The 27885-nt window shown below is 38.0% G+C and overlaps 2 protein-coding genes and 1 pseudogene across 2 annotated transcripts; 2 read left to right on the forward strand and 1 right to left on the reverse strand.

The window, feature by feature from the left end:
• The first annotated feature begins 12001 nt into the window (after window positions 1-12001).
• LOC103427062 (phenylacetaldehyde reductase) lies at window positions 12002-17874 on the forward strand. Its single transcript, XM_008365135.4, has 6 exons — window positions 12002-12188; window positions 13260-13429; window positions 14781-14972; window positions 16069-16231; window positions 16654-16840; window positions 17471-17874. Exons 1-6 carry the CDS (start codon window positions 12068-12070, stop codon window positions 17613-17615), a joined length of 978 nt encoding a protein of 325 aa, XP_008363357.3. The 5' UTR covers window positions 12002-12067; the 3' UTR covers window positions 17616-17874.
• Window positions 17875-19679: 1805 nt separating this feature from the next.
• LOC103427281 (NAC domain-containing protein 1-like) lies at window positions 19680-22032 on the forward strand. Its single transcript, XM_017330088.2, has 3 exons — window positions 19680-20088; window positions 20757-21040; window positions 21328-22032. The coding sequence occupies exons 1-3, from the start codon at window positions 19680-19682 to the stop codon at window positions 21862-21864; spliced, it is 1230 nt and encodes a 409-aa protein (XP_017185577.1). The 3' UTR covers window positions 21865-22032.
• A 4065-nt stretch (window positions 22033-26097) lies between these two features.
• LOC103427280 (probable carboxylesterase 18) lies at window positions 26098-27505 on the reverse strand (annotated as a pseudogene).
• Between the last annotated feature and the right edge of the window lie 380 nt (window positions 27506-27885).

Below are 27885 nucleotides of genomic sequence, written 5' to 3' on the forward strand. Positions count from 1 at the left end.
CTAAAATAAAATGGTAATTAAACGGACCCAAAGAGAAGTATTGTAATTCTATGAGATTCAAAAAGTGGTCCACCAACTTCCTGAAATTATCCATAATTTATTATGAGAGGAAAAAAAAAGAAACCAACTAGATTTGATTTGATTCAAATGGATTCTCGCAACCGCATCCACCATCTGATCCGGTTTTGGAAGTTACAATGTCAACTCGATCCGCCAAATTATTGAAGCTGATTAAAATTAGATTGGTTTGAATTGGATTTGTCAGTTTGGGTGAATTAGATTAATTGGATATTTAACATCCTTAAACTGAGTGTTGAGAGTATAATCCCACATTTAGGAAATGCTTATAAGTAATTGGACTATTCCTCATATTATTAATTGGTTTTATAGTTCAACCTCAACTTTCTTCATGGTATAGTGCAGATTGTCCTGCGTATGAAGCTCTGCAGCCAAAAGTACTCCAAGTCACTCTATTTGTGTTATCCACGTGCTACTATTGAAAATTCGTCACTAGTGAAGAGGCGTGTGGAGAGTATCAATTCCACACTGAAGAAAGAATGGATTTTGCATATGTTTATAAATAGTTGAGTTACTCTTCATATTGTCAATTGGAAATATAGAGAGGTTTGGTGGGCTTGAAATCAAAGTGGAAATGGGGCGCATGTGTGATTTTTTGTGTTTATTAAAAGTATGATATTCATTGAAATAAAAGGTAATACGTACAAGGTGAAGATAAGATGCTTTATGAGCTTGTCAGATATTTCAATTCGGGCAAAGAAAAGAAGAGTGTCCCACATAATACAACTTAAAGCTAACTATCCTCACATGAGCAAAGAGCCAATACATTGTGCTTGAAGATTGTTTCCATTTAAAAGAAAAAGATTATTACAGATAAAATGTTATACCCTCACTAGCAATGTTCTAAAAGATGCTAGACATTAGTCGGGCGGCAGGTTGAGGCATAATGCTTAGGCAGCCAGGTGGGGTCTAGGTGGGCGCCTAGGCGGATTTAATTAAATTTATTATATTTCGTGTAAATAAATGTCAGTTTATACTTAAAATATATATGATTTCATCATAAACTACAAAATGGAATGACACATATATTATGAGCTACTGGAACGTAATGAAAACATGGATAACAAGTATATAATGTGTGTTCCTTTAAGTATTAAACAAGTCTTTTACAATTTATTGAAAAAAGTAAAATACAAAATAAAAGTTATATATTTTATGTCTAAATGAGTCGCAACCTATGCAGGTGTTTAGGCTAGTCTGGGCGGGCTAGGTGGTCTAGGTGGGTGCCTTAGTAGGTCTATGTGTCATTTCTTAATTTTCAAAAGCCTAGACATTAATTGGGGCAATGGCCAATTGTCTAATGCCTAGGTGGCGCTAGGCTGGGATTTTTAGAACAATGCTTATGGAGTCAAAAATAATCACAAGGCGACACGTGGATTTTTGGGTAAAAGAGGACAAAAATACCCTTGAGGCATACCGAGATTCCTACGCGTGAGCGGTGGACAATCATCCTCAACCAAGTCAAAAATGCTCCAAAAAAGGTAACTAATTCCAATTTATCTCATCCATCCTCATTATAGGTAATTACTTCACAACCTATAAGTTATCCCATAAAATAGAGATTAATTGGCTAATTAATGAATTAATTCCTAATTAATTCATTTATCACCAAATTTATCACCCAATAACCACAAAATACATCCAATTCAACCCTAAAGCTAGTCAAAACCGGTCACCATCCTTTCTCTTTACCTTTTTCCATTTTTCCCTCTTTATTATCTCATTTATGCAAATTAATCAATTTGGTAACCACCAATTTATTCCTTTAGGGTTAATTAGCCAATAAATTGGTTAATTAAACCAAAATTTCAACCTAAAAATCCCCATTAAGGCCGGCCATTTCTTCTCAAAAAATGGACAAGCCTAACCCTATAAATAGGTTCCTATTTTCACCAAAAACTAATTCCAACACTTTGGCAAAAATCCCAAAATTCTCTAAACACTCTTTCTCTCTAAATTCTAACTTTGGCATCAGAGGTTCTTCGGCCAAAGCCCCCCCATTCATCGTGGGAGCGTAAGGCTCTTGGCCTTAACCTAAGGTGTTAATTGTTTTGTAGGTTAAATTTGCATCCACAAATTGGTGCTTTCATTGAGAGTTGAAATCCATACTCGTAGAAGACTCTCGCACAATAAGGTTTTTTCTTTATTTTCTAGTCCATTTGAATATTTTTCATACGTTCTTATTATTAGAATTTTTTACTTGCAAAGGTTCTTTGATAAAACATATAAGCAAAATATAATGGCTAGAAATTTAGAAAAATCCACAAGTGAAAATTCTAATGTTCAGGAAATGGGATTGCGGAGATCCGTGAGGCTAAATGCGACAATAAGTGGAGCAACACCACCACCACAAGTTTCCACCATGGGAACCACCATGGTGGCTACCTCGGTAGCCACCTGTGGCGAGGTCCATGGTGCCTTCACCACGGCTCGAGCCGTGCCATCCAAGGCTTACGGCACCAAGGCCATTATCCAAGTCGTGCCATCCAAGTTTGCACGGGCCCGGGCCCAAGCCTTGCATTCGCATGCATCACATACTAAGCAAACTGCTCCCGCCAAGCAACCTGCTCTCGCGGCCTAGCTTGCTCCCGCCAAGCAACCTGCTCTCGCGACCCAGCCTGCTCCTGCCAAGCAGCCTGCTCTCGTGACCCAGCCTGCTCCCGACGAGCAGCCCACTCCCGTGGTCCAGCTTGCTTCCATCGAGCAGCCCACTCCCGTGGCCCAGCCTGCTCCTGCCAAGCAGCCTACTCTCGTGACCTAACCTGCTCCCGACGAGCAGCCCACCCACGTGGTCCAGCCTGCTCCCGTCGAGCAGCCCACTCTCACGGCCCAACCTGCTCTCGTGACCCAGCCTGCTCCCGACAAGCAGCCCACTCCCGTGGCCCAGCCAACTCCAGTCGAGCAGCCCACTCTCACGGCCCAGCCTGCTTCCGTGGCTTTCCAAGCAGCCCAAGTCGGCCCAAAACTATCTCAACCATCCGGACCTACCACCGAGCCGGGGGTATTCTCACCACATTTTTTCACGGATTTGACATTTCCCAACTCAAATCTCGCGCCCGAAGTCTACCACCCTTCCACTGCCCAAGGAGGCGCATTCCTTCCAAGCTCTTCCAATCCAAATGGCGAACAACACTTGTCTCAACAAGTCATAGAGTTAACGAGCGCCCTTGTACAACAGACAACCTTGGTGAATCAACTTTTGCAACGCATCAGGATCCAACGTGCCCCGGACGAGGTATCCCGAAGTAGGACAAGGGCAGACGGACCTTTCCAGTAGCGTCCCAGCAAGCGGCCACTCGACCAGCCACGAGCCGAACATTTGGGAAGTGTACATTCCCGTCTTAGTGCGCGGATGAGCATGCACTCTCGACTAGGCCCATGAATGAGCATACATTCACGGTTAGGGTCATACTCTGATAGTCAACATGAGCAACCTTCCGGGCAAAGTGTCCATTCGCAGCTAAACCCACAATGAGCATCCTCAACCTCACATCAGAGTAGGCAGCACGACGGACGGAAAGAAGTAGTCATTCAATCCAGCTCAAGTTTAACCAGCAGCCTGCGAAGAACTCGCTCGCCTACTAGGAACGCACCACATGCACTGCATCCGCGGCATAGCCGAGTCAAACACCTGGAAGAGCAGCCTAGACCAGCAAGTCATGGTTGAGGGCAGCCGAGAGCTCAACTACCCCAACAAAGGCAAATTCAGGAAGAAGTAAAGAGACTCTTGACCAAACGATTGCATGATTTCCAACGCAACGAGGTCACCGACGAGGCACTTCAACGGAACATGACCAACATAAGCAGGTCACCCTTCACGGATGAGATCGAGCAGGCAGAGCCTCCACTCGAGTTTAACATGCCACATTTCACATCTTTCAAAGGGGATGAAGACCCGGAGAGATACATAAAGCGCTAATAAAGCGCAATGATCTTTTATCGAAACAACGATGATCTCATGTGCAAGATATTCGCCACCACTCTACAAGGTGAGGTGCAAGATTGGTTCTACACCCTGCCGCCACAATCCATCTGGAATTTCTACGAACTTTCTTTGGTTTTCACCAAAGAATATTCATCCTATCGCTCGATCAAAAAGAAGTCTGACCATTTGTTCAACGTCAAGAAGAACCCAAAGGAGTCGCTTTGCGACTATGTGAGGAGATTCAAAGTAGAGAAGGTAAAAATAGTCAGATGCAACGACTCGATAGCTAGAGCAGCCTTCCAAAAATGACTTCTAGCAGACCACGCGCTATTCGAAAAATTGATCATGAAAGAAGATCTAACTTTGGCAGACTCTTTTGCTTTGGCAGAGAAACATGCACTTTGAGATGAGGCTCGCCAATGCACATTCAAGGACTTGAAGAAGTACCCGACATCACCTCCATAGAAGCAGCGGAGGACTTATTCACATGTTTGACGGTATCTAAAGTAGCAATAAGCTCTACCATCATGCGAGAAGAGATGGGGGCCCGACTACCTGTATTCTACAGTTACCTATATTCTACAGTTCAAAAGCTCTCCTCGATGCAATTAAAAATTCAAAAGCTAACTTTGGCGATAGTTGTTGCAACCCGGAAGCACAAGTTTTACTTTCAAACGCATACAGTCATCCTCATGACGTACTATTCTACCCAATCCAGACGCACGACGATAAAGGCATAGACCCCGGCAGATGTAAAGTTTTCTGACGAACGCAACACTGGAAGGACACACTCAGAAGCAAGTTTTGTCCTCGTCACCCTAAAAGATTCTACATAGGAGCAACATGTACCGGCAGTTGAGTACCACTTCCTGCTGCGTACCACACGGCCCTAGCCGACCCTTGCTCAATGATTTAACTCTAGAGTGGCCCAATACCGGCAGTTGAGCATTTCCTGCTGCGTATGACATGGCCCCATCTCCACAGCTCCCTACTGGCCTTTACGCCGAGCCTATGTGACGCGACAGAGCAGCCCAACGATACCTCAGAAGTAGCCGAGCACACTCTAGCCGCGCCTACTCCACCCGATGGAGACTTCTGGTATTTGCATGTCGACGGTGCATAAAAGCCCTCATCACTGCTTGCAGAGAAGGATCCAAAAAGACGAATCTCATCTGGGAAGGTCTGTACAAGATCAGCAGAGTAGGCGGCAAGAGTAATTACACCCTCGCCACCATGAAACGGCAAAAAGATCGAAAAGCAGTGGATGGCCTACAATCTAAAGAAGTACCATGTGTGACCTCCCGCTACATCAAAACCTGAAGACTCAAGAAGCTCGACGGGCACCACCTCACAAACTGATGACTATCCAGTTGTTATGCAGTTCTTACCTTACAGCTAAAGTTCTCGTTCGTTTCACTCATTTTTCAATGAGGAATTTAGAAGTAATCACAACTTGGCTTGGCTGCATGCTTACAACAATTAATCACTCCTGCACTTCAAAAGAAGACTGTGCCCTTCTTAGGGACTCATCGCAGGAATTGCGCCCCCCAAGGGACCAACCATGCTCTCCAGTGCGAGAGGGTAAACCAATTCCCCGACACCCATATGGGTTAGCTCTCCAAGATGGGAGGATAAACTTTACACTCCGAATATCCAGACGTGGATGAGCCTAGCTGCCCTAGTATAACTAGATGCACGATGGCTTGCGCCGGGATTCCTAGAAGTAGCCGCAATGGTCTTTTTCAAGGCTTAGCTAACTGAAAGATTTTGGGTCTCTTGGCCTAATCTGTGGGGAACCGGGCCCTAGAGACGGAGAGGGCACATTACGCAGTACATCCGATGGACGGCTGCCCTGGAATCCTAAAGTTGCTACCGAGTGCACTAAGGTAGCCTACGGATTCCGGAAGACTGCCTACGGCTTGCCCTTCGAGCAGTAAAGCCGCACTAGACTTATACAACCGCACATTCTTGTGAAAGGTTAAACAAGCTAGCACACATATACGAAGTTTTATCCACTGCCGACATGCTACGTAGTCGATAAGCTTCACCTCTGCCAAGCGCGGAACAACCTACACCAAGTCCTAAAGTGTTGTGATACTTGCTACGCAACCTACGGAATTGGAGAAAGTCAAGGTTAACAGCCTAGTGGTTACGCGGACTTGTCTGCTTCTGTAAGTAAGGCATCCGACTGCCAACCCAATGGCTAACAACTTTGCAAAGTTCTACACTAACACCTACGGCTGCATAGGCTACGCGAGCTTGTCTGCTTATAAAAAGTAGCATGCTTGCCACTGGTCTATCAAGTCTAAAGGTTAGGGCATGAACAAAAGAAGCAAAAAATGAAGAAAAGCTAAGGAAAACATGTTTATAAACGACTAGCAAAGGCCGAATGAGTTCAAGCAAAACAAGAGCTACAAGGAAAAACAAAGAAAATCTTAAAGGCTACCTAGATGACTACACTTTAGCAGCTTGGACATCCTACGACTATTCGGTTGCCACACCTTCAGCAACCGCGAAGCTCTTAGCAGCGGCATCACCCCCGACTGCTCCAGCCTGGAGGCAGTCGGAGAACCAGCGCGAGCAGCGAAAGAAGTCTTTGGTTTTTTTCTCAGCCGGCATCTCTTGAGCAAGCAGAGAAGATCCATTTTCCCACCTTCACTTGCAGCAGGATCCACAACAATGATTGGACGAGCCAATGCATCCGCTTTGATCCTATTCACCTCCTCTTTTGGGAGCAGCCCATGTTTCTCCTGACGAAGAGAGTTAAAGTAGCCAACGTCATTCGTGGTACCTAGCAGGGGAGTTCAACCCAACATTTCAGCAGCTCATGAGGTCCGCAACCTCTTCATTTCTCTCAATCATCGGCCTAGCTCGCGTCATGTCCAAAAGCCCAAAAGGACATGAGCCATGTGACTTGCCTAGCACTGCGCCCCAACGCCACAATCCGAGGCCCCAGTCACACAAGCTGCCATTGGTTCTAGCCAAGTCAAGCAGCTTAAAGCAGTGGTCCCTGCCACGATGCCTCATCGCCCCATGTCGAGCCGACTCCTGGCCCCTGCCAGCCGACGTGCCGCACCACCTCGATGACTGCCCCACAATAGCACTATCCAAGAAGAAGACAAGAAAAAATTAAATTTTTCTTACATCGGTGCGGCACGGAGAAGACGAAGAAATCAATGAAAGACGGTATTTTGCACGGGCAGGATGTGGAAGATTGCTAGAGGAGGGGGAACAAATATCCTTTAAGCTCTCTCTCTCTTGTAGGGTAGAATAAATCGCGCTCCAAAGTTGATTTAACAACCCACTTAAGGTGGACTTAAATAGGCTTTGAGAGAAATTTATTTCCCTTTCCTAGAAGGATCTAATTTCTTATTAAAGAGAGAATCTACATCAAAACAGGAAGCAGTCCTAAGTTTCCTAAAAGCAAGGAAATCTCTACACCTACTGCCTTTTCCTGCGAGCAGCCCAACAGGTGTGGGGGCATTTGTGGAGCCAAAAATAATGACAAGGCGACACGTGGATTTTTGGGTAAAAGAGAACAAAAATACCCTTGAGGCATACCGAGATTCCTACGCGCGAGCGGCGGACAATCATCCTCAACCAAGTAAAAAATGCTCCAAAAAAGGTAACCAATTCCAATTTATCTCATCCATCCTCATTATAGGTAATTACTTCACAACCTATAAGTTATCCCATAAAATAGAGATTAATTGGCTAATTAATGAATTAATTCCTAATTAATTCATTAATCACCAAATTTATCACCCAATTAACCACAAAATACATCCAATTCAACCCTAAAGCTAGTCAAAACCGGTCACCATCCTTTCTCTTTACCTTTTTCCATTTTTCCTTCTATATTATCCCATTTATACAAATTAATCAATTTGGTAACCACCAATTTATTCCTTTAGGGTTAATTAGCCAATAAATTGGCTAATTAAACCAAAATTTCAACCTAAAAATCCCCATTAAGGCCGGCCATTTCTTCTCAAAAAATGGACAAGCCTAACCCTATAAATAGGTTCCTATTTTCACCAAAAACTAATTCCAACACTTTGGCAAAAATCCCAAAATTCTCTAAACACTCATTCTCTCTAAATTCTAATTTTGGCATCGGAGGTTCTTCGGCCAAAGCCCCCCCATTCATCGTGGGCGCGTGAGGCTCTTGGCCTTAACCTAAGGTGTTAATTGTTTTGTAGGTGCAAAATTGTCCAAGATCAAGGAGGAAGAAATTTGCATCCACAATGCTCACTAGCACCCATCAAAACTTAAAATCGAGTTGTTTTGAGTTCGATTCTCACTAAAGGCGGATTTGAACTACATTATTTGCTAGCTTGTGAGATTAAGTCAACCCCCTCCCCTTAATGTAGATAATATTGTTTGTTAAAAAAAAAAACCAAGTTGTCTTAAGCCAACGCAGTGGTTTTTAAGGTACATTGCTCTTTCCTCTTTTCCATTTACATCTTCTTATAAAGGGGAAAAATCGTGTTTACTTTCAAACAAGAATAAATGAGGAAGTCATTTCTGAGCAGATGACAGAGAAGACTTGTAATTTTATAAGAAAAGAGAAGAAGACTTTGAGCCCACACAAAATTCGAAATCCTTCCAAATGAAAAACAGACAGATTCTGTTTTGGTCTAAATTAATTTAGAAATAGGTCCTTCAGATCGGCGCGTGTATTCAAAACGCCATTAAGCTCGCGTGAAATATTGTTGGAGTAGGTGGATTGTTGTAGTTGCCGGGAATGAATGACTAAACAAGCATGTCCAACGTGGGCTCGGTTAGGGCTCGGTTAAGGTTTAGTGTTATTTTCCGTGTCAAAATACTCCTCTTTAATATGTATACCACCCTATACCATACATGACCTAGTATGGAATCTTACACGACGCATTTATGCTCATAAACGTTTTTACTAGTAGTACCTTGTTTGTGTAAGTAACCTCTTATTTATAAGAGCTTCTCCAATAGGTTTGTTATCTCAGCCCATTTAACTACTTTATCGTAAACATAACAAAAAAATTGCTTCAAACAACCTAGCTATGTTGTCTGCTACATTAGCAAATAAAGAGAAGCAAGCAAAATTTAAACTTAAAATACTATTATTGCACTATTTATGGAGAGAAAAAGTGAGGATGAAAAACATAGACCGTGACGAAATCGCTCGATATTCACTCACGTAAGAGAGGTCGACGGAAATCCAAAATGGCTGGAAATCTAGTAAAATCACAAATGCAACCACATCATACTGTGAGTGAAAAAGTCCACACACGCTCCTTGTGATTTTGCTTGTAGTTCTTATGAGTAATGAAGAGTTGGGAAAGAAAAGAAAAACAAAAAATATAGATTGAAAAAAGAAGTTGAAAATATTGGAAGAAAGAAACATACGTACATATTCAAGTTGACAGAGTCGATTGGCAGAAGAAAATGGACCTGGCTTGTCTGCCCTCTCACTTCCCATACATTCTCATCCCCTCTTATTTTGTGCAATCATAGTTAAGTCACGTCAACATTTTATATTGATTTTTTATAGAGATAATAAGATAAAAAATAATAATAATATAAAATGTTGACGTGATTTAACCGTGACCACACAAATAGAAGAAGATAAGAGTGTATAAGAAGTGAAAAGGCAGTGAAGCCAGGTATACTATATGTATAAACTGAAGGACAAGATGCCAAAATATGGGTGTATGGAAACCATCAATCAAATGGACGGACCCGCCAGTTCCTCAAACATTGGAAGTCGTCCTTCGTAGTTAAACTAATCCCCTGCGTTTTGCTTTTTCTTTGTCGTTTTGAGATTTTTGAGCTTTGAAATTGGATCCGAGCCAGAAGTACCGCCGCCCAAGCCGACAGCACAGTACTATGATGATTTTAATGGTGGGACTTCCTTGCCTGCGTCGTCCATCCTTCCCGTTGCCATCACATAATTTGTTATTTTACCACCAACCTTTAGTTTTCTTTCTTTTCTTTTTCAATATCCTCTAATTATAATAAAGAGTTTTAACGAAAAACTTACAGTACTATTCATTTTAATGAAAAATTACATTTTTACACTAAAAAGTCTAACCTGGTACTATTTACTTTACCATTTATTTTGTCCTTATCTTTAAAACTCAAAGTTTTCAAGCATTTTTCATTAGTTTCCTATTATAATAAGATTAATTGGATTATTAGTCTTTATGGTGATAGGATAGTCCGTCCGAAGATAAAAAAAAAATTAAGATTCAAGTTTGTGATGAAGTCTGTTACGATTTAGACCCAAAATTAAAATTTTTATTAACTCTCTGTTAATTATTAGCACATGAGGCTCACATGTGAAACTAAAAAGATAAAGTTTGCCTAACATGTCTTATGTGCTAACAATTAACGAAAAGTTTTGTTTAGTCTTATATGTGTGGTTCATATGCTAATAATTAATGGAGAGAGGACAAAATATTTAATTTTGGGCCTAAATGCTAATAGACTTCACCACACTGACTTAAATCCTAATATTTTGTTTTGCCACATGAGCTATTTTTCGACTACCCTATCACCACGGGAACTAATAATCCAATTAGGCATAATAATAAAGTTACAAGGTGTGACTTTATTGCCACGTAATACTCACTCGCACGTGTTACGAATGTTTTAATTGTTAGATTTGATTTCTAAAACTGTTAAATAAATCTATTTTCATTCACAATTATCATTTTTTCGTACCACTCAATTTTGCGTACCATTGTACAAAAGCTAAAAGTTATGTACATTCTTCAAATAGTTATTTGATAATGCATTTCAATGATCACAATTGTCTGTATTTTAAGTCATCACTAAAAGAATTACCCAAATTCGAATTGCTAGGGCATAAAAATGTACAAAAAAAAACACGTTTTCTAGATAAAGCTGAAATGAAAATGCAAATCTATATGTTGACAGGGAAAAGAAAAAAAGTTTTGGACTGCTGGTCCGAAAAGAAAAAACGTTGATTAAGTGGGCTACAACCCAAAAAAAATTAAGAGCCCAAAATGGGCCGAAGAGAAAAAAAAAACACTTTTTTTTTTTTTTTTTTTTCTGAAAAGGCTCAAACAGGGGCGCAAAATTGAAGGCCGAAGCTGGGCTTGGTTTGACTCGGCTAGGTGGCAGCTCACTCAGTGGCTTGGCGGATCGGCTTGCACGACTTCTGGGCGTGAGGAAGGGCGCGGCTACAAGCTGCGGCTCCAGCACGATTTAGGGTTTTTTTTTCTTCGTTTTTTTTCCCTTTGCTTATTCATACAAATGCAATTCACCACAATAATAATAATAATAATAGTATAATATAATTGCGAACAGTAATTTGAGTAGAATATATGATTCAGTAATTGAGGGTTCATACTCAATGGTGAATGTCTCGTGCAATTAGGCTGAAAAAATATTAATATTTAGACTGTGTTTTAGAAAAGCCTAGATTGGTGATGATGAATCTTGTGAACGGACCTTGGCGATGTACTTATAACATGTTGTAGTAGGCCTATTTTACTGAGAGAAGAAAGAGGGAGATCGGCCGACAAAAATAGGAGAGAAGGGTTGTGGAAGAGAAGAGAAGGTCTAAGGGAATTATGTGTGTTATTTCTCATACTCTATGCCTTTTTATACTAATAAGGAAAGGAAGAGATAAATTTACTCTCTAATTAATACAAGCTATACGTAATCTCATACTCCAAATAAAATTAGGAATGCAACATAAATTAGTTTATTTATTTATTTTCTAATTTTAAACAAACGATATTATCTATACTAAAGGAGAAATGATGGGTTTAGCTTTATAATAGACTGACAATAATGTGGTTCAAATTTTCTTTTAACAATAGTCAAACCTAACACCTTTTACTTACAAAAGAAAAAAAATACTATTAGACTATACTCGTAAGTGGCGTTGTTGGAGATGTTGTAATAGATTAGATCATCAGCTACGTGCCTACGAATGCCATTACGCAACAATTCCGTTCGGAAACAGACAAAAATCAATTTACGTAAAAAGGAGCTTCGAAACTTCAAAACGTAAAATCTGCAGAGTGAACACACACTCACATAGAGAGAGAGATGAGCAACGGAGAGGGGAAGGTCGTGTGCGTCACCGGTGCGTCCGGTTACATTGCTTCATGGCTCGTCAAGCTTCTTCTCCAGCGCGGCTACACCGTCAAGGCCTCCATTCGCGACCCAAGTACGTACATTTCTCCCTCTCTTTGCTCTCATTAAGTTTCGGGTTTTCTTGTTCGTTTTGGCGTGTGATCGTTTAGATTCTTGTGATTTAGATTTATGCATGCAGAATTGGAGCATACCCATGTTTCAGATTATTGTAGTATTTTACTCTTATTTTAATTGAAGATTTTGATGGTTTTCTGGGATATTGAGAACCTGTTTGTGGGTTTTGGTTTAGATTTGATGGGTCAGATCCTTCATTCCTTGAGGTGTGGAAGTGAGGGAATTGCAGCATAGAGATTTGTCCTTAGCTTTTATGAGTTTTATTTTTATTAAATTGATTATTTTATTAACTGCATCAAGAGTTAATGGAAAATTGGAGACATGGAAAAGGCTCGTTGGTTTTTTCTCTTCTTGCAAAAAACTGTGCTTGTTTGTGCTTACCCGATTTGATGGGTCAGATACTTCCGTTTCTATGGTTTCATTGGTTTAGATAGGATTGTTACAGGTTGCTATGATTATTTAATTGGGTACTTAACCAATTCCATGTGGATTGGTTTCAAGTAAGATAACACTAATTGGGTCATTCATCTAAATGACATGCACAACTAGATTCTAATTTCTGATTTGTAGGTGGTTAATGGTATTCATTTTTCAAGTTTACATTTGTTTCTTCAGATCACATTTATTCTCCTTTTCTGGGATCTTTTCTGCCCCTGGTCATATGATCACGGCCATCAATTTTTTTTCACTCGTCTGTCACTCAATTTTTCAGTATGGATATAAATGATTTAATGTCCTTTTTACTCCTAATGGTGCTACCATGTTAAACTTATCATTTAAGTTTGATATGAAAATAGTGCATGTATAACTACGTGTATACATGACATGTCCATTAGTAGGAATGCATATGTGTATGGATTTAGCCCCCAGCATAACTTGTATGTCATAGATTGTTGAGTCTTGCATTTGTTTTGTTTCTGTCAATGAGTTTGTAGATAGGACATCTTTCTTGGCTCAACTATGTAATTTAATAAATCCAGCTAGTATTAAGCAAATTAATTTACCGAGTTCATTTTGTATTTTCACATAGATGATCCAACTAAGACAGAGCACTTGCATGCGCTTGATGGAGCTCAAGACAGACTTCAACTTTTCAAAGCAAATCTATTGGAAGAAGGTTCCTTTGACTCTGCTGTTGAGGGTTGTGAAGGCGTATTCCATACTGCATCCCCCTTTTATCATGATGTCACAGACCCAAAGGTTCATCCACTTGTACTTTTTCTAATGAATTATTAATTTTTTTTCTGTGCTTTTTTTCTGCTCTGTTCATGAAGGTACTTAGCTTCTTTCTTAAAAGTTATATAATCTGTAGTATAAAAAATTTAAGTTACCAATGAGCTACGTAACTTAACAATATATTCTTCATAAATTGAGGGATCAGAGCTGTCTAATAAAAGTAGATACTTATAATAGTACCAATTGATCATACATTCATGCAATTGATTGTTTGCCGGATGGTCAATCAAATATAATTTTTTTCTTCAATTTTAGATGATCAAGTTATTTTTTATTCATTGATCATCGAGTCTGCAACCAATAGATGTAGCCTATTCATTTTTGTGTCAACCAGTTTTTCTGTAAAATTAAGAATATAAATCTTTCAATTTATAAAAGTAACTAGCAAAGCCCATTTTAACAGCATAAGTATTAAGTTCATCATCATGCATCTACTTGTTGAAATCACAAACAACAGGAATTCGACATGCACTGAAGAAGCCAAAAGATTTTTATAAAGAGAAATTCAGATCATCAAATATTATAAATGACTAAAATATTTGCTGGGAGCGGTATCTTCCCCATAGCCTATGTGGTATAGCACCTGCAATGTCTTCTTTTAATTATCGGGTGGTACACAATGAACCATTCTTCAAATCTTCTGGCACAGCGAATTAAATATCACAAGAGACAAGAGGTTATAAATTAAAGGGTGATATAAGGTATATATAAGAGAGAAAGGATAACTTCTCCAGCAACATAGTAAAGATATATTTTCTCTTCCTTATTGTGTGTTTCAATATGGACGGCAGAGTAGTCACTCCCTGCCTTTTGTTGACTTTTTCGTTGTTGGAAGACGCCCTTATTTGTCCTTCTAACTAGAGAATGTGAATACTTTTTAATTGAAACATACAAGTATATCTATTTAAGTATTTACTTAGTTGTGTTCCCGTTTTTGATTTTGAGGATTTTCCGCGTCCAATATCCTGTGCACTCAACTCACTTGTGACTTGTACATGTCCACAGATGGTAGCTAAAAAAATGCATATGCTAAACGTAAATAACATAGGTGTCCTTGTAGGACCCCATTTGTCATGAGTGTATATTAGAATCTTGTAGATAATAGAGATGCCAACATTGATTTGTGGTTACATATAAGCAATGTTAGAAACAATCACGACTGCCCAATATTTGCTGTCTCTGAATTTAACTCCATGAGTTAAGTGGTAATTTCTTATAGAGTTTTGAATTCAAGACTAGCCTTCCGCTTTTGCATGCTAATAAGAAGCTGGGTTATATAGTTTCTAGCTGATACATAGTTGTTGCCTCATTTCAGGCAGAACTACTTGAACCTGCAGTAAAGGGAACCCTTAATGTTCTTAATTCGTGTGCGAAATCACCATCAATCAAACGGGTGGTTTTGACATCTTCTATAGCCGCAGTTGCATATAATGGAAAACCTCGAACGCCTGATGTAGTAATTGATGAGACTTGGTTTACAGATCCAGATGTTTGTAAGGAATCAAAGGTATGGATGTACTGTCATTCTTAATGCTCTTGTGAAAACAAAATATGGCGATACATTTTGATTCATTATGTTGTAATGGTACAGTGGTAAATGCGTACCAGTTGTTAAATTTGGTTTCTATTCCCCCAAGAGTTAACCAAAAGTCAGAATAATATGATTGCAAGTCTGCATGTTCATGAACGACAACATATTTGTTTGTAATAAGCAAGTCTCTCTTGTTCTATAATGAGTGATGAAAGTGTGTGGTAGAGAAGAGGATGGGACATTTTTAGAAGCCAGTGGAGAAACCGGTTCCTTGTCACATGGACATTTTTTTGAGACGAAAGTTCAGTTGACTTATCCATTTTCTAATATATATAACCTTCTGAAATATGTATGTATATATATGGGTGAGTACGTATATCTACAACATATGTCTGTCCACGGAACATGAAATCACTAATAAGATGGTTTCCAAGAGAAATGTAGTTCTCCTCCTTATCAAATAGGTTTCGGTTTAGATCACTTTGTGGGAGAAGCTTCCCTGAGAGTTAACTTCCAATTTCCTTATTGTAAGTTAAAAAAGCACATATGTTGGCCTGACCATGATAGTTGTTTCTTATGTTGTAATGTCTTGTCATCTTAATCTCTCATTCTGATGTTATGTTTTGCTATATGGTTAAATGCACTCAATCTACGAACTCTGAAACCTTAGAATCTGGTGCAATACTTGTGTTTCCTTGTTGAATTTAAGAAATGAGATTTCTTTAATGCTTAATGGTTAGTACTCAAGATTTCATATTATTCCATTACGTGGCCGGAACCAGTTTTTCATAATTGGGGCCTCCCATGCCCATAAGTATAGTGTAGTCACTAAACATGTAGGTATATTGTTGTGTTCTCAATGCCATACATTTGCTTCATGTTGATGATGTTGTATATAAGGCAATGTTATGCCAGGCCTCTAAGGCTTTAACTGCCTTTTTAAAGATTTTATTGGCTTCTGCATGGGTTAAAATAGGGATTCTTTACTATTCCTCATTAATATTGTGGTGAATATTTCATTTATTTGTAAAAAAACATATTTAATTTCCGTTTACCCCTTAATTTCATCCAGCTATGGTATGTGCTTTCAAAGACTTTGGCTGAGGATGCTGCCTGGAAATTTGTAAAGGAGAAGGGTATTGACTTAGTTACAATTAACCCTGCAATGGTGATAGGTCCTCTGTTACAGCCAACACTTAATACAAGTGCTGCAGCAGTTTTGAATGTTATTAAGGGTAACGTTTCTTTATTGGTGTATCGAATACTTCTTCATTTCAACAAGTAAAACGTTTTCTGCTCAAGAAGCTGGAAGAAAGACTAAATGTCTTAAATAGAACCTTGGGTGATAATATAAATGGACGTTTCTTCATGTTGAGTCAATGTGATGCTTATGGTGGCCTTTTGTGCCCCATCTTCGTCTACTGTATATATTTAAAAAATAACTTAAAGTGTTGTTCGTTATCTCTTTCCTATTAGCGTCCCGACCAGAGGTGTTTTATATTTGTATCTGCAGTATCTTAACTGGATAGCGTTCAGCGAAACAAACAATGTTCAGTTAAATATATTAATAAAAAAGTTCCAACTATTAGTCTAACGCTTGGTGTGCTCATTCTCCATGAAGTACCTGATTATTTCTTCACTTCTTTGTGTGATGCAGGAGCTCGAACATTTCCAAATGCAAGTTTTGGATGGATTAATGTTAAAGATGTTGCCAATGCACATATTCAAGCATTTGAGAGTCCTACCGCTAGTGGCAGATATTGTTTGGTGGAGACAGTTGCCCACTTCTCAGAAGTTGTGAGAATTTTACGTGAGCTGCACCCTACTTTGCAACTTCCAGAGAAGTAAGTCTTTGTGTCCCAGCCAATTTAAATTTGCTGGTAATAGTCACTTCATTTCCACACTAACACTGTCCCATGATTCGGATAATAATTGGTTTTATTTTATTTGTTTTCTTTTATACTGAATTGTATTTTACGACAAAAATCAGCATTGCCGTATTTCAAACTTACATGGTATTTTTGGTTTTACCGGTTATTTTACATTCACAATGAGTATAGTGTTTCAAATACTACAATATGATCCTCATTCCCATGCTTCTAACTTTTCAATCACGCTGAAGTTGAAGTTGCTGCACTTTTACTGCCTACAGATGCTCTTCATTTAGTATTGCATACCTTGTGTTGCTAAATTTTTTCACCATATCATGGAGCTCAAAGCAATAGAAATTTTCATAATCTTTCATTTTCTCGCGATCTGCAGGCTCACATCTTCGTTTTATGAAAATTAGAAGTAAAAACATAAATTCCTAGCATGACCTGCATTGTTCTTGATAGTGTGTGTTGATTCCTACATTCTTCGTTTCAGATGCTTTTAGAAACTATCGTAGGCCCCCTCATTTTCCAGGTGGTTTTAATGCGGTGGTTTCGTGAAAATTAATTGTGTTATTTCCCCTTTTCAACTGGCATTTCCAGGTGTGCGGACGACAAGCCTTTTGTGCCAACATATCAAGTCTCCAAGGAGAAGGCGAAAACCTTGGGTGTCGAATTTATTCCACTAGACGTTAGCCTCAAGGAAACAGTTGAAAGCTTGAAGGAAAAAGGTTTTGTCAGTTTCTGAGTCATTTCAGTACAGTGAAGATCTTTGCAATAAGTTCGGTCGCGGTGAAACATATTCGCTGCTTCCGGCCAGACGAGAAGGAACCATAGAGTCCTGTCTATGTTTCACTTTGTGTTTCCGGTTTAGTGACTTGCACTCCAGCTTCGTCTTTTGGTTTGAGACTTACTCTCCAGCCTGTTGGTTCCTATATATATCACCAATGTGTCTGCAGAAGAGAGGAAATGGAGTATTGAATAAAAATCTTGGAGTACCCAGTCAACTCATCATAAGGAATATGTGATAGAGAGAATGTAATCTAAAGAAGTTAGGTTCAAGAGACATTTCTCTTTCATACACGTTCAAGAGACATTTCTTTTTCATACACATATCCTAAAACGTTCTTGATAATTGACAATCTAGTAAGATTAATACATATTATGTCTTCTATCAAATAAAGAATGATTAGCTTGAGTCATTGCTATGAAAGACACCAAGACAAGTATCTAGGTGCTCAATAGAGAGTCAGTTCATTGAACATAATCAATCAGGAATTCTCATACTCATGTCATATGAGAACTCATTAGTTAGGATAATACAAAGTAGTCCTTCAACCTGAGACACCAAGGTTTTCTTGTAGACATGTTTTTTTATCATTTGATGATGCGTCATAACCACATGGTTTGCTTAGCACATTGTTGGATCGCCGATTTATTCAGAGAGGCATGTGAGTGTACAATAAATGATCTCTAACCTTCAAACTGTTAAAAGGAGAGTACTCTATGATATGATTCAAGAGTCTTTGGGTAGAGTACATGAATGTGATATGTGATTAAGAATATTGAAATAAAGAAGGACCATATTGCATTGCAATTCCAATTGAATAGATTCTTTGCCTCTTTAGCTCAGCTTAAGTATCCATGACATATTGCCAAGTGTCACTCATGGCTTGTGGAAGATGTAAAGATTTGCAATCACTAATCTTCATTAAAAGTAGAATTGAAAGGTAGTTTCAATTCACAACCGATTAGTAAGAGTTCTAATCTCCCACCATATCGCTAATTAGAACCTAATGTATCGTACATAGTGTAAGGTAAAGATTGAAGAATACAATGGAGTTAAGTAAGTACAATTAAATGGATTAATTGTTTATGTTTGGGATCAACTAATAAGTTAATTAATCAAACAAATAAATTCGTATTTGAACTGTCAAACCTATTAACTTAAATTCTATGACAACTTAAAATCAATGGGCCTAAAAGTTCCGTCAGACCATAAATTTATGGGCCCATCCAAGTCTGGTTACGTTAGGTGGACTATGGACATTGGAACATGGGCTCCGTTGTTAGGAAGCTTCCAGTACACCATCTGGCTTTCGGAAAATTTATGCAACCTAGTAAGTATGCATGGTTCGCATGTCCTATTTTACAGTATAGTGTTTGTATCAGACCAAAAAAGAAAGGAAATACAGAATAGTTTTTGTACAGCTGTATTTTACGATGCATTTCGAAACTAGAAGAAGTGTGCATGCTTCACAAGTCCTATTTCTTCGTTGTTCATTTTTTTTTTTGGTTTAAAGACTAGTAAAAACTTTAATTAAAGATTACTACTACCCAAAAAAATATTCAAATATATTGTGATGACCCATCTAAAATTCCCATCTGGATAATGTATATCATACGCTAATTTAGATAAGTATTTAGCCATACAAGGGTCATTAATCTCATTTGTGTGATATCTATCATACAGACGACCAATTAAAACATCACCAATTAAAAAATATTATACACGTGATAATTATCATTAAAATTCATTTTCATAAGTATATTCTCCAATAACCAACCAAAACTGTTATCCACGCGATAATTACCACATAAATTCAATTTCGAAATATATTCTCCGGTGACCAATCAGAGCTAGGGTTTCATCTCAAAATATCTAGAAAGCCGGAGTCTGTTATATAAATTAGTTTCCGGATACAACTCTTCCACAAAAGAAAATTTTCTCCACGAGTAAAATTAAAAGAGAGAGAATTAGTCAGTCATACTTGCGTCTCTGTCAATGTCTTCTCCCTCAGAGAGTCCAACTATGGAGCCTGTTGAGCAAAGTCATCCGGATCACAAGGCTTCTGTTACTATTATTACTCAACAGGTGGCTTCTTACAGCCTTAGCCCTAACAAGCAATCACCTGCACAAGGTGGTCAAGGTCAATTCACTCCGACGAGCGAGACTGGTGTTTCTTTGACAACCAACGTGTCAGCCGCCGCTGGCGGCACAGATCATGAGCTTTCGGAAGATGAGGCAAACAGTTTGCATAACAACCTGATAAAGGATCAAGATGAATTTTTCAATTCCTTCCCACCTGGCTATAGGTTCAACCCATTTGATGGCGAACTTATTGTGCATTATCTCATGAAAAAGGTCTTGGATCAGCCCTTGCCGCCAAACCGGATCTTTGAAGTTAACCTATACCGCTACAATCCCGAAGTGCTTGCTGGTATTGTATATGTTCTTAAGTATATATGGTTCAATTATATTTTGCATTGATAATCTTTTGAATGGTACTATATATGTGTGAGAGATATTTTATGAAGAAATTTTGCCTAGATCGATGTTATTTAGCACTGCCTTGTTATCCTTTACTTGTTTTAGCAAAGTTTTGATACATAATTGATTAAAGGTCCTCATATTACTACTTTAGTTAAAGTAAAGATTAATTATTATCTTCATGTTGTTTTTGCTTAATTTGTTTCTTTTGTTATATACTATATTTATCAACACATCAAAATTGTTATATATATATATATATATATATATATATATATATATATTCTGGTACTATATATGTGTGAGAGATATTTTATGAACAAATTTTGCCTAGATCGATGTTATTTAGCACTGCTTTGTTATCCTTTACTTGTTTTAGCAAAGGTTTGATGCATAATTGATTAAAGGTCCTCATATTACTACTTTAGTTAAAGTAAATATTAATTACTATCTTCATGTTGTTTTTGCTTAATTTGTTTCTTTTGTTATACACTATTTTTATTAACACATCAAAATTGTTATATATATATATGTATATATTCTAGTTTGTTGGTGAAACTTTTAGATGATCAGAATTGATTACCATATAAAAAATCTGTAACTGTTTGTGTAAAACAGAAAAATATGAGAAATATGGGGACAAATGGTATTTTTTTACTCCAAGGGACCGGAAGTATCGCAATGGAAGTCGCCCAAAGAGGGCAGCTGGGGATGGATATTGGAAGGCGACCGGAGCTGACAAGGAAGTGAAGTCATCTGATGGAGCTGTTGTTGGATCGAGAAAGGCTCTGGTTTTCTATAGGGGCAAACCCCCAAAGGGTGACAAAACCAACTGGATCATGCATGAGTTTAAAGTCAAGGATTCTCCTGTTCGAAGCAGAAGGGGTGAGAATGACATGAGGGTACGTAAATTCTTATTCTTCTATATTAGTTGGGTCGACGCATGAACCCTCAGTTCCGTCTTAATATTTAACTAATAAATCGTCAAATTTTCATTTTAGCATTTTAATATGGTACAGTTCACTATTTTGAATATACAAACATCGTACAATTTTAGACCTGCAGTGCATATATATTTTCAAATGCATATGCCAAATAAAGGACTCATATCAAAAGTCAGAATAATGAAGAAACATGGATTCCTATAAAATTTGGGGTGCTTACTATAATTATATTTGTTTTCTTGCAGTTGGATAATTGGGTACTCTGTAGAATTTATAAGAAGGATGGTCAAAATGGCAAAAGATGTGAAAGTCGAAATCATGCTGAAATACATTCTCCATTTCCGCATAGAATAAATGACGAAAGCATGGAGATTGAGATGAGTGGAGATATTGTTGATCCTTTACATGAGTATGATCCTGCACTGGAGTATGACCATAAATACTCATATAAAGCATATCCTCATATGACACCTCTGCCAAATATTTCCGGTGGGCTGCCAGTTAACATGATTAGCAATAATCGAATTCAGTCTGTTGAAGCAGCCTCTATGAATGCTGGGAGCTACTATGCAAATATGGGGTACTCGCAACCAATATGCGTTAGACCTCCATCGATGTCTTCTGAGAGTGTTCTTGGGCCTTACAGATATATAGATGAATCAACTATTCTTCAAGATGACATGATGTTCGGCATGAAGGGGTTCGAACATAGCCTTTACAGTACAAATAATTATGCAGGGCAATTCTCAGCTTTGGATCATGTTTTTCCTTATACGGAATAACATCCCATCATTGATCGATGGAACTTATCAACTTTTGTTGCTATCATCTGCTTTTGCTATGAATTTTAGGGTTTAGGGCGGATTTAGCTAGTCAGTTAGTTTTTGGAACGTGTTTGTTAGTAGCTCTCAACCATCTAACGGAAGTTTATTAAGGTTTATATTGCGCTACTTGGATTTATCTATGATTAAAGTACTTTATTTGTTTTTATAGTACTAGCAAGTAACTGATTATCTGCTATGAATTATGAATTCCGAATGTAAAAACAAATTTCTTGTAAAAAATATCAAAGGAAGTAGCGCGTCCTTTGTTGTGTAATTGGTTTACATATTGATCACCAGAATGCAATAATTGTATGGGCAGAAATTATATTCAGAAATGAATTTTTGCCATTGTGTCTCATAGTAGTTTTTTTTTGTTAAATGTGTCTCATAGTAGTTGAGACGGGCGAAAGTCACCTATATGAATTTTCTGCCCATGTTCGGCACTTAGTTTTCACCATCAGGGAGTTAGCCTTCTCAACACCTACTATTATTCTAGCTTCTGTTTGGTTGCTAAGACAAATGGAAAAGAAAAAGTGTACATATGAAGTTTGAATTTCACTGTTTCGCTCTGTCAGTTTGCTCTAAGGGTTTCGAAAGTTGAGGTATTAATTTTTTATTTTCTTTAGCGATGTCTTCTAGCATGAATTCTATATCATTAATTATCTGCTCTTTAACTTCTTGTTTTTAGTTTTCTAGTTATTTGTTTGCTTGCTGGGAAAATGAAGGTGAAAATGTAGCTGCCTAAATAATTGGCATTCAACTCTGTTATACGGTGATTTTTCTCTTTAAAAAATTTATTTGATTTGAAAACTGTTTAGTTATTCATGTTGTCTAAAATAAACCAACAGCAAATAACAAACCGTCAATTTCATTTGATTCATAATAGAGAATAACTTTGTTTTTTTTTTCAACCCAAGAAAATGTCCTTTTCCCCTTCGTAGAATGTAGAAATGCTATCAATGCTCATAAACTAAGACTCAACAGAGGTTTTATATACTTCTAATTAGACCTGGCATTCATATATATCGTGTTTTTTGTATTCGTGTCATATCCGATATCATAACGAGTTGTGTCGTATAACACTCGTTAAAATAAATGGGTAATATGACCCGACTCGTTAATATTATCAGGTAATATGACCCAACCTATTACTTGTTGAGAAAAATATATTTTAAATCAATAAATAATGAAAATGAAAAATATGATGATAATACTAAGTTAGTATATACATACCACATCGTCACATAAATATTACTACAAAACATAAAATTAAAAAAAAAACATTTGTCTTTCAAGTATTATATACCCCAAAATAAGAGCCTAAAGAAAAAACATTAGTGCATGCTACAAAATACCAAATATTCAAGGATATGCAAAATAAAGGGAGTTTCATTTTAAGGTTGAGGAATCTTACACGTTTTTTACAATAAAGCCCCTCAATTTTCATTAATCACCAAGGGAAATGGTATTGGAACTTTGACTTGATATATTGTTTTTAAGGGTTATATTGACAATGTTTTCATTAAAGCTTTCCACATTAGCACTCTCTTCCGCATAAACTAAGCATCAAAACCCAAACATTATAAACCATTCAAATTATGGTTTTGCACTCAAATAATTATTATTAATTTTGCACTCAAATAAAAACCACTATTCATGAGATTTGGACGGCTTTAAAATTTTAAACGACCAACCATCGTCTAAGCATAGAGGATGCAATCACAAGCATTTATATATGCTTTTACATTTTTCAGACTTGTACATTAATGATTATGAATTTTATTTATTTTGAAATCCCTTAAAAATACTATTCATGAGGGTTTGTATGTTTTTAAAAATTCAAACGATGATGTACCCATTCTCAAAGCGTAGAGAATGCGATCACGAGTGTTTGCATATATTTTTTTCACATTTTTTCATACTTGTAAATTAATTATTATAACTTTTTAAATGTGTTTGGTATTTTTAAATTAATTGATATTTTTTTAATGTGTTTTATAATTTTTTTAATCTCACACTTTGCCTATAGTATACTGTAAAGATAAATAAATAAATTAAACTTAAAATTTTAAAATTTATATAGAATAATAATACAACAATACATATTTAATATGAAATATTTACATATTCACAATAGCTATTGTATTCTATAGTAAGTTTTTTTAGTAGTTAAAAAGATTAAATCATCAAAATAACATTTTTCTTATCGTGTCGAAACAGATTACCTGCATGTCACTCTCGTGTAAACCTGTTAAGGACCCGTTATTAACGGATTCTTATCGTGTGACTCGATAACGACCCAATTAGTTATCGTGTCGATCCGAAACTTGTTATTTTCGTATCGTTTACATGTCGTGTTAACAGATCGTGTAAGAAATTGCTAGGTCTACTTCTATCGGTAACATACATGGAAAAACTACTGTACGGTGGCAGATAAATGCAATATAAGTAAGATAAATCCATCCTAGTCCACATCAAAATTATGAGTCCGTCATGACCACCTATGTTAAAGAAATGGCCAATGTGGTCAACAAAAAATAGAACAAATAACGTTAACGCAAGTTATTCACTTATTTCATACTCATCCCACACTCATCTGAATTATGAGGAAAGGTCAATAAGCTTCACGTTGTACTAAAAATATGTGCGGTATTGAAAGTCAATTCTGATGAAAATATTGTTGGAAAATATTAATATTTAGGTTTATTTTAGTACTTGGAGTTTTGCTTGTTAATTTAGGACTTGAGCCTAACCCATCCGAGTTAGAATTTCTTTAGTTTAGTTCTCTATAAATATTGCTTGTAATTTAGTTTGAAAAATAAGTCATTCACAATGTAGCCTCTTAGAGTTTATGTAGTCGTCTTGGCGATTTTGTAGCGTTTGATATCAATAATATTTCTAGTTTTGTAATCTGTTTGTTTGTTCATTGTGGTATGCGCACTCTGATATTCAACTTGGTATCAGAGCAGGTTTGATCCTTTGGGATCAGTCTGCTTTGGTTTGGTATCAATTTGTTGGTTGAAAATTGTTTGGTTTGGTTTCGGATCTTGATTAGGCTTCTACTTATGTTCGATATGGTGAATGCATATTTTTTTTTCTGTCTCCGTTTGAAATCGGTTTGTTTGTCTTTATTGTCTCCGCTGTTCCTTTACTTTAGTTGTCAAATGATAGTTTGAAATAGAAAATATCAGGAACTGAAACAGCGCCCAGCCGCGCCGTAGTTTGAAGATTGAATTCGTGAAACGAGATCGCATCGACCTGCCCGCACTGCACCACCTGCTTCATCTACCCACCAGTCGCGACACCACCTTCATCAGCACCCTATCCATTTTCTACACCCGTCCGCAATCGTATCCGCACCAACTCGTTCTGCAATGTACAATGGAATTGATTGCTACATTGTTTTACGTGATCAGGAGAAGACCCCCGGTAAAAAGAAAAGAAAAGAAAAGAAAAGCAAAAGAAAAAAAGGTACAAATAAAAAAAAAGGAAAAGTAAATTCATTGGCCTGTGAGGAGGATTGTTTTGTTGGGTCATTTGTTGTGTACGCAAGAGTTCTGTTGGACCAATGATCACTCGAGTGCTTGGACTGGTCTCGAGTGATGTTGTGGACAGAGTAAATAAGATTTTTGTTTGTTTGTTTGTTTGGAAGTTGGAATTTGCACTGGCATGGAAATCTGGCATTAGCATTGGCATTGGTATTAACATTGGCATTGGTATTAGCATTGGCATTGGCATTGGCATTGACATTGGTATTAGCACTGGCATTGACATTGGCACTAACACTGGAATTTGGAGTCTTGCACCCACTTCTGCTTGTTGGCAAACTCATTTCGTTTACCGCCATGAGTTTGACCCCGGGAGGGGGGGTGTTGGAAAATATTAGTATTTAGGTTTATTTTAGTACTTGGGGTTTTGCTTGTTAGTTTAGGACTTGGACCTAACCCATCCGAGTTAGGATTTCTTAGATTTAGTTCTCTATAAATATTGTTTGTAATTTAGTTTGAAAAATAAGTCATTCACAATGTAGCCTCTTGGAGTTTATGTAGCCGTCTCGGCGTTTTTATAGTGTTTGATATTAATAATATTTCTAGTTTTGTAATCCGTTTGTTCGTTCATTGTGGTATGCTCTCTCTAATATTCAACTACTCAAACACATCTTTTGGCGAGAGAGAGAGAGGAACAATTTTATTAACATGTTGATAGCTTGTCGATGAAATCCTTCACCTCCTAAATAAAAAAGGAAGACTCCTTTAGCTCAGGAAAAACATAAAATCCATGAAACGAATTTGGGTACTCGATCAAGTAAGCTTGTATCCCCTTTTTCTTCAATCCCTGGTAGTACATCTTTTGCCAGTCTTGTAACGGATCGAAACCTCCCATGAAAACAATCGTGGCCGGAAACTTGACCCCCAAGATACCGCTTGACTCTGGCCCAAACACGTTCACCACCGCGTGGTCCCTATTCGATCCCTCCGGCAGAAACGCCTTCCAATACCAGTCAGTCTGCTCCAAAGTGATCGCCAAGCCCTCTTTTGCAAGCCTTGTTTCCGATTCGGTCCTTTCTTTCCCGCCAAAAACATGGCTGTATCGCTATTAGTCCCATCACCCTCATCTGGCAAAACTCATGCTCGCTCGTCTTGATTACCACGTGGTGGGCCAGGTTGCCGCCAGCGCTGTCTCCGGCGAGGAAACACCGGGTGATGTCAACGTTGTTGAGATCAAGACCCTCAATTCTTGTTGTGTCAATGAATTTGAGGACGTCCATGCTGTCTTCGTATTGGGAAGGATACCGATGCTCCGGCGCATGGCGGTAGTTGACGGAGATGATGACGGCAGGGAGTTTGGTGGCGAGACGTTTGCAGAGGTCGTTGTAGGGTTGTGAGTTGGCAGAAAAGAACACGAATCCACCACCGTGGAAGTAGATAACGAGTGGGAGCTTGGAGGCAGGGTCGGTGGTGGTGGGGACGTAGAGGCGGAACCAGAGGTTGCGGGAAGGGTCCACCATTACGTCGGGGGTTTTGACCGCGTTGTTGGGTTTGTCCGAAGGCAAGGCTTTGAAGTCGAATAGGCTCATAAGACGGCGGTTAACAGTGCCATTGGAGCGGCGAACGGCGTCGATGACGGTAGTCAGGATGGAGATTAAGAGACGGACACAATGGCGGAGCTAGAAATTTTTTTCCGGGTGGGCTAGCTTAAAGATTTAAATCTTTATAAACAAAGAAAAAATTTCACAGTATCAACTAGCTTAAGAAAATTTTCATAAGTAAGCCAAGAATTTTCGTTATTCAAACAAATTCAAACTTGTACATGTACAAGAAGCGATGAAAACAAGATATGAGAAAAAAAGATTGTTTGTAAACTGTATTAAATAATTAAACCGAGAGAATTCGAATCAATAACTAAATATATGGTGTGCTACATTCGAAAATCAGTAAAAATTACATGTAAAATTTTATTTTCTACCGAAAGCTACCTAGGTTACAGCCCAGGATAGCCCTTAATGTGGCTCCGCCGGTGGACGGACCTTGCATGGAAGGTTCGGCGATATGGGGTTGTTTTGGGTCATCTTGCTCTTTCTGTCGGTGTATGCATGCATGTTTTTCCCGTTGGTTCTAAACTTAATTTTCAAAAGATATGGGGGAGTTTTGGGCCATCTTGCTCTCTTTAAGTTGAAAAGAACAACGATAATTAGGGATTAAAGATTCGCATGCATCAAATTACATCACATTTGATAGTTGTAGTAGAAACAAACCTGGCGGTTGTCTTGTTATTTTAGGTGTTTTTGGTCGATGTAATCAGAGGTTTCTTGCGATGAAAGCCTCAGTTGTACCGTTATCCAACAATGCCGTCCAAAATCATCTTGTGAATGACGCAATTTTCTGCACCTCTTCATATCGATCAAAATACATTTGGTGATATTTTTCTTCACTAATAAGTGAGAGATTTTAAGCTCGAATCTTTGGATCCACAAACTCA

This window comes from Malus domestica, chromosome 03 (genome assembly GCF_042453785.1).
Source record: "Malus domestica chromosome 03, GDT2T_hap1".
Taxonomy (NCBI): Eukaryota; Viridiplantae; Streptophyta; class Magnoliopsida; order Rosales; family Rosaceae; genus Malus; species Malus domestica.